The 13,086-nt window shown below is 43.9% G+C and overlaps 1 protein-coding gene across 1 annotated transcript in view; it reads right to left on the bottom strand.

Moving 5' to 3' along the window:
• The window catches only part of LETM1 (leucine zipper and EF-hand containing transmembrane protein 1), a 733,094-nt gene that overhangs the window by 664,633 nt on the left and 55,375 nt on the right, over positions 1–13,086 (bottom strand). Inside the window, exon 3 of the mRNA XM_086964211.1 lies at positions 8,621–9,083. Coding sequence (XP_086820337.1) covers positions 8,621–9,083 — 463 coding nt within the window. The remainder of the gene's footprint in view (positions 1–8,620; positions 9,084–13,086) is intronic.

Here is a 13,086-nt window from a genome sequence, read left to right as displayed (position 1 = left end):
AATATATTGGTCCTTTTTCTGTCATCCAAGTCGTCAATCCGGTAGCCATGAAATTGGGATTACCGCCCTCAATGAGTGTTCACCCTGTTTTTCATGTTTCCTTGTTGAAACCAGTATTGCCTGATACCAGCCTGCCATCAATTCCGCTTCCACTACCCTCGGTGGTAGATGATAGTGAAGAATACGAGGTGGGTGCTATTATTGACTCCAGACGCGTACGTCGCCGACTACAGTATCTGATACACTGGAAGGGTTTTGGAGCAGAGGAAAGATCATGGGAACCTGCCAGCCACATACACGCTCCACGTTTATTGCGAGCATTTCACAGACGATACCCTCACAAACCTAAACCGGTGGGGGGCGTTGTGGGAGGGGTATTCTGTCATGCTTGTCGAGTCCATGGGAACAATGTGCGGTTGGCAATGGTTGGCAAAGAGGAAAAGGCGGGCTTTGGAGCATGCGTAGTAGCCGCGCATGCGCGAGAGAGTAGTGTTGCAGCCTTAAGCCCGCCCCAAACTCACAGGAAACGCTTCGCGTTTAGCCAGTGAGAGTCCTGTATCGTTCCGGGTCTTGGTTTGGCGTCCGAGGAGCTAGGTGTTAGTATTGGCGTTTTTGGTCCGTTAGGCTTTTGATTGCCCGTTTCTGGAGTCCGTAAGTTTAGAGTAGCAGCTTTGCTTCTCATGTTTGATTGTGTTCTTTATTTTTGCATTACCGTGTGAACTTGGATGTCGGCCGTGGATATTAAGGGTGATCCTCGTTATTGAGTGGTCTTTTATCAGAGCTTTTCCTTATTCTCATTACCTCGTAGTAGTGAGGTGGAATTGGAGTTCTTTACCTAAGCTTGTTATTAGGTTAAGGAGTTTTGTTTAAAGCAATTTCACATCATAGAACTGGTGAGTAACACATCAACCAGAGATACGATAAGTGTAGTATTTGGGTGCACCATTCATGAGGTTATTTCCATTACAGATACAGTGGTTAGTATTAAACCAGTCATACTTTCAACATTCCGTTACATTTCCTGTGTTTCCTGTGTTATAGGCATTCTCCACATTTTACAAGGTACAGACATTTTGACATCACTCTTCATATTGTGGGAAGAACAAGGGAGGGGATAGTGTGCACTAATTGTTCTTGTATATATTTACAGTACCCCTACCAGAAGAGAAAACCTCATCTGAAGCGGAAGAGGAGTGTGGAGCGTCATTTTTCTTTTCCTTTCTTACCCTTGTTTTGTTCCCCTGTGTTCCCCTTGGTTACTTGCCGGGTGTTAGTGCCTCTTCCTGGCTCCCGGGGGGTGACGAGGGAGAGACAGGGTGTTAAGCATCGTGGATCCAGGATACTTCCGAGACAACAAGGTGCGTGCATTACAATACGCCCCTCATAGTCATCGAGCTGATGCTTTAGCAGTACCTGGATGGCCTGCTGATACGTCACCTGCCGCATAAGCAGATCAGAGTCAGTCACTAGATCTTTGGTAGTCCACCTCAAAGAGACATTCGTTCTTCTTGTGTATGTCCGCCCTAATCAGGGAGACCTCCATCGTGACAGTGTCAATGCGGCCCTCTAGGGGTTGTATGCACCGAGGTGATGGCCGCCAGGATATCCTGCATCTGTGGTTCTGTAGGCTCTTTGCTTTTGTGGGAGAGGATGTGCGTCTCCCTGCTACTTCTGCCAAGCATATTTTTCCAGCTTCGTCTGGAGCACATTGCGGCCTCCTTGGCCACTCACCGTGTGGTCTTTGGCGCTTCAACTAGAGCCAGGCGGGAAAGAGAAATCCAACCGGCTACTCATCGCCGCCTGTGTATGGAACCAACTTCCAACCAGCCAGTCGGGTTTCGCCAGCCTGAGATCGCATGGGGCAGCAGCGATCGAAGCGTGCTCTTCAGAGAGGGGGTGCAGGGTCACAGCACGACCCTAGTGTCACAAGAGGTCAAAATAGCTGTGTTCTGTGTGTACACAGTGTGCTGGGAGCAAAATCAGCCCATGGTGGTGACGTCGGTTCTGCAGCGCCGTGGCTACCAGCGGAGGACAACTCCCAAAAGTGTATCCCAGCAACTGAGCACAGTGGTCAGGCAGTAAGCAGGAGGCGCAGACAGTCATCCAGGGAGGCCGGGGAACAACAATGAGTGTGGCATGCACCAGGCGCAACAATTACGGGGATCTCCACACCCACACACCAGAATTTATACCTGGCAGATGATGAGGGGGCAGCCGTCTGTATTTACCCGTTCCACTGGCATCTGTACACCCAACACTGGATGAGGAGCAGCCAGGAGTTAGAGTCTATTCACCCCCCACAGGCACCACGCAGCTGTCGGGACCGCCCCCAGCGCCGTCACCACAGGGAGTCCGCGGCAGGAAGCCGCACTCAGCTGGGCGGCAGATTATGTGGGGGCCAGCTCCGGCCAAAAAAAGTTGGGGCAGAATGGAGCCCTCTGTGCACCTCCCGCTAAGCCCAGTCAGGCTGATGGCGTTGCGCACAGGCCGGCTGCCGGTAATCTATTTTGCGCGCCAGGCAACTAGATCTCCAGGGGCGGCGCAGCCGCTTATCCAGCGGGAGCAGGACCAATTTCAGGCGAAGTTCAGCTGCCCCTCAGGAAGCAGCAGATGGGGGCCGCACTGTAGCAGCAAAGCGGCGGAGCGAGTTCTCCAGGCCACACCCCGGTCCTACGCTGCACGGCTCGAGCCCAGCCTCGAATCAGCGGCCTCATCGATTGGATCTGGTCCAAACACAGCTGATCGACCCTTCTTCTCCCCGGAAACCATAGACAGCCATTTGAGGTAATTGCAGTCGGGTCAACAGTGGATTGAACAGATAGTTAGGGAGTGTCGGGAGAGAGCTCCACTAGTGAGCAGCCATTTCTCCTCCCTCTGTTAAGAAAATTGAATTTGGAAAAGTAAATACATTCCACAAATAAAAAGACTGCTGAGGAAAACGTAATATTGCAAATGCTTACAGCATATATTAGGTGTTTCTTTACCAAGTTATTTATAAACTGCTCCTATTACAGAAGAAGGTGAGATCATATTAGCCAAAAGATGTTGAATATAAAAGGTAAAAACTCATGTTGTGAGTGAAAAAATATGTCAGATATTAATCGGCTGATTTTTCAGAACGCAGGTACACACTGAACACTGATGAGTGTGATTTCTACCCAAGGATCATAATCTCTGATTTCCCACATTTACATTTAAGTAATGTGCATTAGTATTTGCATGGAAACAATACAGAAACTATAGAGCAATCAGAGCTAAGTCAGTGGCAATCACATTCTCAGCATATAAAATATCTATGTGTATTATTCCACAGGAAGTAATTTACCCACAGTACTTCTTACATTGGATAAGATATAAAGAAAATAACATGGGAGCTAGTTGACAACCTTGTTTTGATCCATTCAAGGGAGAAACTATTTGTTTACGAACATGATCAGACCAAGTACTTGGTTCCAGAATAAAAAGAAATGAATGCACTCTGGAGTTTCTCAGGGATTGCAATCAGAGCCAACTTTCGCTATATGATGCTTTTGTCAACATTATAAAATGTTTCTCATATAATAATTGAACTGATGTGATGCCTTCAAGACCAGAATTTTCTTTTTCTGAATCCTATTTGTTCCAGAGGAATATTTTCTCGTTTTGAATCCAAACCGGAAGACGTTTGAGAAAAGAAGCAGAGTATAATGTGCCGAACCAGTCTAATAATAGGATCTGTCTATAATATTTTGGCTATAATAAGGATCTCTTTTTATGAATTGGGATGGTTATTCTCCATTTCCCAAAATCTGAACGCTTATCAAAATTATAGCAAGTTGTAAACTGTGATACCAGAAAGCTTCCCCTTAACCTGCATTTTTTTTAATAGAGTGACAGGTATACCATCCGATCCTTTATAGCTCTTGCTTTGCTATTAAAAATGTATGTCGCAAAATTGGAAAGAAGGAAATTCACTAAGTGGAAAGACATCTACGTCAGTTTTTAGGGTTTCTAGCATGAGCAGATGAGGTCAGAGAGTCCCAAATTTCAGAGGTCCAATTCTCCATATTTTCTATTTGCCCTCTGTTGAGAAATCACATTAACAATTTAACTGTCATTACAACAGTACTTCTTATAGCTTATATTAGAATTATAGGATTAATCTATAGATGCATGTATTCATTTAGTACATCTAAGTAGCAAAGTAAACATCTGTAATATCTCCATACCAAAACAATTACGCATTAAATTTCATGTGTGTTAGTTCATTATAAACGGAGGTCTGAAATATTTGGATAAGTATATCCTAGAATCATTTTTAGCAAATAGTTCCTCCCCTGGACAAAAACTTGGGCTATTGTGAGGGATTCTACTTTTATAGTCAAAATGATTCAACTTTGATCATGAAGATCCATCCTTACAACTATTAGGTTTGAAATATATGAATTGTTTTAGATGTAGGCAGCATAATCAATAATAGAGTGAGTCCCTAATATGGAACTGTACTATTCAGCTGCCCAGCTTCAATGCGCAACTAAGTGGTTGAATGACAGGTGCCTGGAAGACACAGCAACCATGCACCAGCCCTGGGCTCATTCTCAGATTTGTCACCGGTTCCACTCCCCCGTCCACCACAGTTACACTTGGGGTTAGCCCATAAATGCTACAGAAGAAGTTTTTATCTCACCAGTAAGACATCTCCTTATGCCCCAATTCTACCAATGATGGAGACACCAAGGGGCAGGTTAGGTACCCCGGAGGCGGCCCTGACGGCCTGGCATGCGGCATAGCTTGACACATTGGGCGACCTATATAGAGACGGCGCATTAATACCATTCTAGATGCTAGTCCAGTTTCTGCTACACACTTCCCTTCTGAAGACTTTGTCAACTGCTTGGGGGGGATCTGACAACCGAGCCGCCGACACATATGTTAGGACAATACCTACATGTAATGGGAGTGGGTCACATGTGGTACATTGGCTGACAGAGGCACTTCTCACACACACGCTGAGGCCAATGCAACGACTTAGATTCAGGTGGGAGGAAGACAGAGGTCAGCCTTGGACAGACAAGGAATGGGATGCCATATTAGCGGGATCTGGGAATATATACCCAGAACTCGAGATTCCAGCTCATTCAAAAATATATATCATACAAGGGGCATATCTCTCACCAGACAGAATAGATATTTCCACACTGTCACTTCTGCATGTCCACGCGGTCAGTATCCTGTTGCAGACTTGCTGCACATGCTGTGGACTTGCGTATCCCTACAGAGTTATTGGCGAGAGGTAGTAACAACACTAGCTTCATGTACAAACACAGTGATGCCATTGTCATGGGAAGTTTGACTTTTAGGGCTTTACACCAGATCCAAAAAATCTAAAGTCACCTCAAGGTTCCGAGATCTGGGTCTCATTACTGCAAAATATCTCATAACCAAAATATTGCAAAATGTCTCATAACCAAAAAATTGCCAAATGCCACCCCAACGGAGATACTTAGTTGGAAGCGCTCATTTACAATATGGGCACGGGTGGAAAGTACGGCATTACATAAAAAAGAGACAGCAGGGCTTCGTCAATTCGCCACTGTAAAGAGCTGTGATAGGTTGTTGGCTACCTTGCAGGCTGGCAACCGATAGCGGCTGACATCGCCTTATTAGCAAATCAGTGATGAACCCATCAGCCCCACATCGCTTGGCCAAGGAGAGTTGACACTGGGGGGTGGAGCGTGAGTTCATGCAAGGCCCTGGGTTGGGAGGTTCCCAATGATCCGATACGTATGTTGTTGGAGGTGTTTGACGGCTTGGATGGTTCTAGGGCGGACAAGCGCCTGTTCTGTATTTGTATTTTATTTATTTGTTTGATTAATTAAAATCTTACAAAAAAGCAGATAAAACTTTACCAAATTTAAAATTATAAAACAATTGGATTTTCAATCAGTTTTCAAAAGTTAGATATATATTATACACATAAAAAGGAAAAAAAGCTGCATTGTATAAAGTCCATATTCACGTAGATTATTGTTTGGTCAATCAAAAGCATCCAATTTCTTCTGTACCGCACGAAGGAATTTAACAAGCGCAGAACTCATCGGCAAATCTTCTGGGTTAAGACTTGTGATCAGTGCCTGTCTACATGTCCTTACACTACGCATGTTAAACATTCTTTTAATTGTAGTTTTTCTTTCAATTTCCAGATCCGGGCAAAGACACAATAGGTGTAAGATGTTTTCTTCTCCTAGGTTACAAAGCCTGCATATGTTATTTCCTTGTGGTCTCTTCCATGGTGGTAAGTGGCATGTGCCTGGATAGAAGCCAAATCTGGCATTAATAAAAATGTGTTTATTTTTCTTAGACCATGCAGTTTCTAGATAGGTTTGAACCTTTTTTTTCTTATATCCAGAGACAATTGACCATGCGTGGCTACGCTTGACCAGAATATCTTTATCCATAATCATGGAGAGGTAGTTAGTGAGTTTGTTTATTGTTTTTTTGAAGCTCTCCGACGTAATTGTGGTTTCCCAGATTGGTGTTATACCAAATTCTGCAATAGCGCTGTTTAAGCAGGAGCTGACGTTTGTGTTTGTTTTGTTGTTCACTTCCTGCCACAATAAGCGGGACATTTCATTATCCTTGTCGTTTTTTATTCTGTTCCATACTTTTAGTATGTGCCCTTTCCTTGCGTAGCATTGATTGTTTAGCCCAAACTCAAGTCTCACCTGAGCTTGTGAGGCATTCTTCGGGAGAGAGAATAAGGATCTGTACGTTTTAGCTACAGCTATATTAATAATTTCAGCATCTTGACCATTGAGTGCCTCACTACCATAGGTTAGATCAGGCAATAATTTTGCGGCAATTATTTTTAATAAAGGGTGATAAGACAAATCTCCTGTTGATTTCTGAATGATTTTAAAGGCCCCTACTAGGGAGTTTGCCTTTCTTATAATGTCCGATTTTTGTGTCTGAAAGTTGCCTTTGTCATTAAAAGTAACTCCCAAGTATTTATACTCTGCTACTTGCTCCAATTTTTTTCCGTTTAATAACCACTTATGTTTGGATTTAAGATGAGCATTTTTTGAAATGACCATTACTTTGGTCTTAGCTTCATTTATTTGCATGCCATTTTCCTGTGAATACCTAAAAATCCCATTGATTAATCGTTGCATGCCGACTTTGGTTTGGCTTAAAAGCACAACATCGTCGGCATATAATAGGTTAGATATCAGTTTGTTTGCTAGCCTTGGGGAATGTGCATTGATTTCATTTAGGTCTGTAGAAAGATCTGCTAAGAATAAGTTGAAAGCGCCTGTTGGGGGCAGCTGTGGCGTGGCCAAGAGAGACATAGCGGCACACTGGTCCCAGGTTAGGGTGCCTAATATAAAAGGTTGGAGGAGAGGAGTGGACTGGTGTGGGATCCAGGAGGAAGCCCTATCCGAAGCCCGGGGGTGCCCTGACTTATTCAGTAAAGTGTGGGGTAAATGGTTTAATATGTTTCCTCCCAGATGATCTGCCTTTATTTTATTTCATGTACAACTGTCCTTAATGTAATGGCTGCCGTGTTATACCTTGATGAAACGCCCTTTTCCCTGTCAACTGTATGTACTGTCATGCTTATCCCGAAGATTATTGATCTGCAACCAATGAACTTATATGTTGTCATAAATCTAATAAAATTGATTATCAAAAAAAGTCTACTGTCACCCCAAGTCTCATTGTAACCTCCATCATTCACAATAATCCAAACCTTTAACCCTACTCTTACCTGTACCTCCATCCCTTCTTCTAGCTGCTAACTATAATTCAAATGTTATCACTTACCTTTACCTTTATTTCAACCACATCACTTACCCTAACCCTTCAACTTTATTTAAAAAAAATGTAAGAGCATGTTTAATAGAACCGTGACTTTATTATTTTTTAAAGCAGTCATTTTAGAACCTTTTATTTTAAGCACGTTACTTTTTCCATTTGCAAAAGTGAAACTGAAGGGGGGGCAATTCTTCAACAATCCTTATGTCTCGAATATGGACAACTAATACTAGTTAGGCCATTTTCAAAACAGTATAAGTAGGATGGTGGAGGAACTGTGCACGTAACATTATTCTGTTTACATACTTCAAAAGGTACTCTTTTCCTTTTTGCATTTTTTTGCAGCAATTCCCTTGAAGTTATTTCACATTTTTGGGGCCAAATCCTTGGCCAGATCTCAGTTACTCTTGGTCACAATCAGATCATTTTGATTCTCCACCGAAATAATAATTTGCTATTAACGCCAGAACAATGACAAGATTTAGACTAGTTTGCAGAATACTGTTAGAATCCTCTTTCTGAAGGAAACTGATCAATCAATTGTAAAGAGATCACAATGTGGCTAAACCAGTCATTAGCTGTTCTTTCACGTGCTCAGTCACTCACGCTTTACAGGAAATGCTTAAGATGACGTTCACTGCAAAAAATTTCTTTAAATCAGAGTAATCCTTCAAACACTGATTGATTTAGGAACTGCTAATTTATCAATGATCAGCATTCATTTTAAACTTCAGGACTACAAAAATAGGCAATGTTGCACATCAACAAGCAACACTTTTTAATTTAATGTCAAATATCATACAGCATATCCAAATATTTCTATTACCTGTCTCCTTTCTCTGCGCGATAAAGTGGTGCCTTTTAAAATTCGCCACAGCATTCTTGCAGCAATCTTTGTGTCTATCCACAGCAGTCGAAAGCCATGATAATAGTGCTTCACTTCATCTACAATCCTCTGGCCGATCGACTTTTTAACAGTTTCCACATCTGTTGTTGGGCTGTACAAAGGACCTCCTTCCTCAAGTTTCTTGTTTTTATCCTTTAAGGATTTTAGCGATTTTTCCACTACAGAGTCATCACAACAGGGGCGGGAAGAGTGCCACCACCGTACTGGGTGGTACTGGGGTCTGACAACATTCAGGCCAGTGAGAGAGGTCAATGGACCAGGAAAAGCCGAAGACCTAAAGTACATTCGTTGTGATCCATTAACACAGGAACTATAAAAATCCCTCGGTTGGGAGGAACAGTAAACAGGCTGGACAATAGTGCAATTTCTGAGAGAAACATGCCTGCAGAAAACAAGAGTGAAAATTATTAAATGAGGAAATGCAAATTTTCACAAAGACATAACTTACACATTTCTCATCATTATATTTTCTACAGTGCGATAATAGTCTGCTGTTTAAGTAGAAGTTTTCAATAAAACACAGTTCTATCAAGTTACTGTTAAGTTAAAAGTACTAGTTCTAAGGCCGAAAAGAAGGGAAAATGAGCCAAATGAGGTAGCTATTGCACAGTAATCTCTTTGGGTGCTCAATCAACAAACTGCTGTAAGAGAAAACCTACAACCTCCGATTAAGAAATCTCACAAGCATTTGTATTTCTTACTGATAATTAGATGCAATAACAGATGTTTTTGGAACACTCTAGAGCACACTGATCATCTGAAAATTCACACCCATGATCCACTTCTCATTTGTTTGTCATGGATTTATATGAAAATAAAGAATGGTAAAAATCAAGAAAGCCATTATAAATCACCAAAACTAAAGAAACAATCCTCACATTATTATTCATATTAAATGCTAAAAAGGGTAAGTCGATCGTCACTGTCTGGGTGGCCCAAGTCTTTCCCCCTGTATTATACTACCATTACATTTCTCCAACACCACCTATGTAGTAATACTTTACTTAATGTACTTTTTCTTTGAAAAGTCATGATTTTTTGTTTTTATTTCCATTTTTGAGGCTGTGGCTTTGTTAATGTGTACAATTTGATAATGGTTATACATTTTCACATAACACGGTTTGTGCCAGTCACCCCAATGCATGAAACCAGCTACAGAATTAGTTGCTAATATGAAGTAGGCATATTTCTTACAGTATGCATGCCAATAGATAAAATAGTCAAGGCCTGGGGTATGTAATAGCATCTAGCTAATAACAATGTATCAAAATCTTTGTAATTCTTAGCAGTTTATTTAAGTATCGTTTTCCATATTTTATAATAGAGACTAAATGAGCACTTGAGGAAGGAAGACTTCGAATTTTTTACTGACAATTATGTACATGCAGCTGGTATTGAATTATCGTTACTCTAGTTTTGGGATTGGTCTGCAAAGTATATCGAATTTAATCCTGAAGGATTGTGCTACCCGTACTGTACTGACTTACTCAATAGTGTCTTCTATCATTAAAAAAAATAAAGTATGATCTGAAACATATGGAACACTCAGTATGCTAACGGAAGGAAGATGGCAGACAGACACCGTCACTGGGCAGTGGATGCAGAGCAGTCTCTGAGCACTCGTGGAATCAAGGCATGCAGACAGTTCCGACAGTACTGAGGATGTTCTAGAAGGAGGTGGAAAGGCGGAAAAGGGAGAGAACGCTAAAGTAATCGATAATGACGAGCTGACTGAACAGCGTTTTAGGTCTCGGCCTGATCCAGCGCATGCGCTAGTCTGGACGAGACATTTAGTAGCTGCTTAGAAAAGTGCTACTTTTTAAGCGATCAGCTGACTATCACGAACACAAGCGAGCGCATGACGTGCACAGCGGACATTTGGCTTCTTTTCCAGCAGCCCGGCCGTGCTTTAACTCCACCCCCCTCCCTCATCGCAGGATCGCGTGCATTTTCAATTTCAGCCCGCCCGTGCTTTAACCCCCTCCCTCACCACAGAGCGACCCCCCTCTCTCCCCGCAAGATCGCCTACATTTTTACTTTTTTTTTAAAAAGCACCTGCACGGCCTTAGATTTTTGATTCCACCCTTGGTTTTGTCATTAACTTGCAATAACTGTGCTCTACTTGTACTGTTTTCCCATCGTGAGCATTTTCACTTTTTAAAGCCCGCCCGCACTTCAACTGGATCCAACCCCTCCCTCACCACAAGATCGTGTCCCCCATTCAAACCCGGTCTACAGCAGCACACCGCTTTTCCTCCACAGAGCTCACACCGGATCAGCGGGCAGCACCCCCACCCCGCAGCTTGCAGTGCCAGTCCGGTGCAGGTGGTGAGGGGCTCCCCACAGCTTCAGTGTTCGACGCAGCCCCCGGGGGTTCGTTTTCTCGCACAGCCTATGCGGGCCCGATGGCACAGTCACTTGGAGAATAGAGAGGGCGCACTCACCCAGTTCACCTGCTCGGCCCCGGCTGCACCATCACCTTCATCGTGGCCCCAACACATCTGGTCTCTGACGGTGCACCGCAACAGGAATCAAGCTGGCCTCCAGCGGAGCACCTCAGTGCAACCGCCCCACTCTCACCTTTGGGCAGTCACTCAGCATGTCTTCACAGCACGGGGCACCGCTGTGTCCGCAGTCTGTCTCAGCACCTCTCAGGTAGTGGTTACAGGCCTCTCGGGCCGCCTCAGTCTGCTCCAGCCCATCAGGCCCAGGCGATCGTAAAAAGCTTGTCACATGCCCCCCCCTTGTTATGGCGCAGAGCTCCCACATCGCAATCAACTCTCCACACGATGCTTGCATATAGTGGGGGAGGGTGTAGGCTTGGATGTCCCCACAACAATGCGAATAATTAAGGGGTCTGTAACTTGAATTGAGCCTTCTAATACCTCACAAGGAGACTATAGCTACGATACTTAATGTACGTCCTGGGGCCCCTTCGGCTCTCCTGATTTACATGTGGCCCCCTGGTCAGCACTGGGCTGCTGTTTCGCTTTGGGTGCCGCCTGCTTACCTTATCGATCAGCTCCAGTTTGGCTCCGATTAGCCGAGATTTGTTACCGCGTTTGATGAAATACAATGATTTCAAAGAGGTGTCTCATGCTCTGCCTGTGAGCACTAATTTAAATGACTCACAAACACGTCCCCTCGAAACCCTGGTCCCACGTGGTGCCTAGTAAAGGCGCTTTAAATTTTACCAAAAATGACTGCGCGCCTCTTCTCTCTGGTGGGAACAGATGTTACTAGTACTTTCCCCACCCCTTTATGCCCTACCTCTCTATCGCTCATTTCCGCTCCTGACTCCCTTCCCTCTTCTCCTCTGACCTGTCTGTGCCACATCTTTTGCGAGGTGCTGGTGTTGCCCTGGCCTCTTTTCATCTCTCCGATCACCATTCCGTCCTTCACTCCCTCCCTCTCTCCTCTCACTTTAACCCATAGCGCGGCTTGTCTGTCCATCTTCAAATCTTCATCTGCACAATGCTCTCCTTTTACCTCTCGCATCTTTCCATATTTCTGCTTCCTTTAATTCTTTTTCTCCTCTTCACTCCTCTCTTCCTATCTTTTCTCTCCCGGTCGCCCCACTTTTGCTGCATATATATAATCTTTCTTCCTATGCCTCCTCTTTCTGTATCCGTCACCTCTTCCTTGCTTGTACACCCTCCTTTCGTTCCAACTCGTTCTCCCCTCTCACCCTTGTTCCCCATTTCTTGTCTGCTCTCTTCTCTTCCTGCTTCCCACTCGTTTCCTATCTCCCTTACAGCACCTCCCTGCTTTTCATTCTTGTCTTCTCTCTTCCTCCCTTTCCTCTTCTTGCCTATTTGCTCTCTTTCTCCATGTCTGCTATCTCACACAAATTCGCCCCCTGGCGTGCCACCTCCTCTCTCCATTCTCTCATTTTTTTCTTAATTCGCCAGTCAGTAACCACTTTTTTACTTTTGCACTTCCCTGTTTTTTAAAGTCCTCTCCTTCATTCATCCCTCACTTCCACAGATCTTCCACCCAGTATCCTACTCTTTTTATTCCCTCCAATTCCAGTGACCCCAAAATGGCAGAGGCGTGAAAGACCCATAGTATTTTTTTATCACAAAAAAGCACCGCACGGTTGAACATCAGACATTGTGAATGGGTAAAACAATCATTGGCATAGCCAATAGGTCTTGCCTTGGGGACCTTATAAGTGTTTTGCTATCCAGGACAATATTGTTGGTGCAACTACATCAACTGTTGCAAGGCTAAACACTTATAAGGTCCCAAACGCGAGACCTATTAGCTATGCCAATGCTTGTTCTACCTGCTACGGCAGGGCTCCACTGCTCTGCTGCGGCTTGCAAAACATCCGTGCTGAAGTGGCTGATGCGTTGAATGCTCTCCGCGCTGCAGGGGGAGAC

This window comes from Lissotriton vulgaris, chromosome 3_2, assembly GCF_964263255.1.
Source record: "Lissotriton vulgaris chromosome 3_2, aLisVul1.2, whole genome shotgun sequence".
NCBI classification, from domain to species: Eukaryota; Metazoa; Chordata; class Amphibia; order Caudata; family Salamandridae; genus Lissotriton; species Lissotriton vulgaris.
The sequence above is the reverse complement of the archived record's forward strand: the minus strand, read 5'-3'. Positions and strand labels throughout refer to the sequence as shown.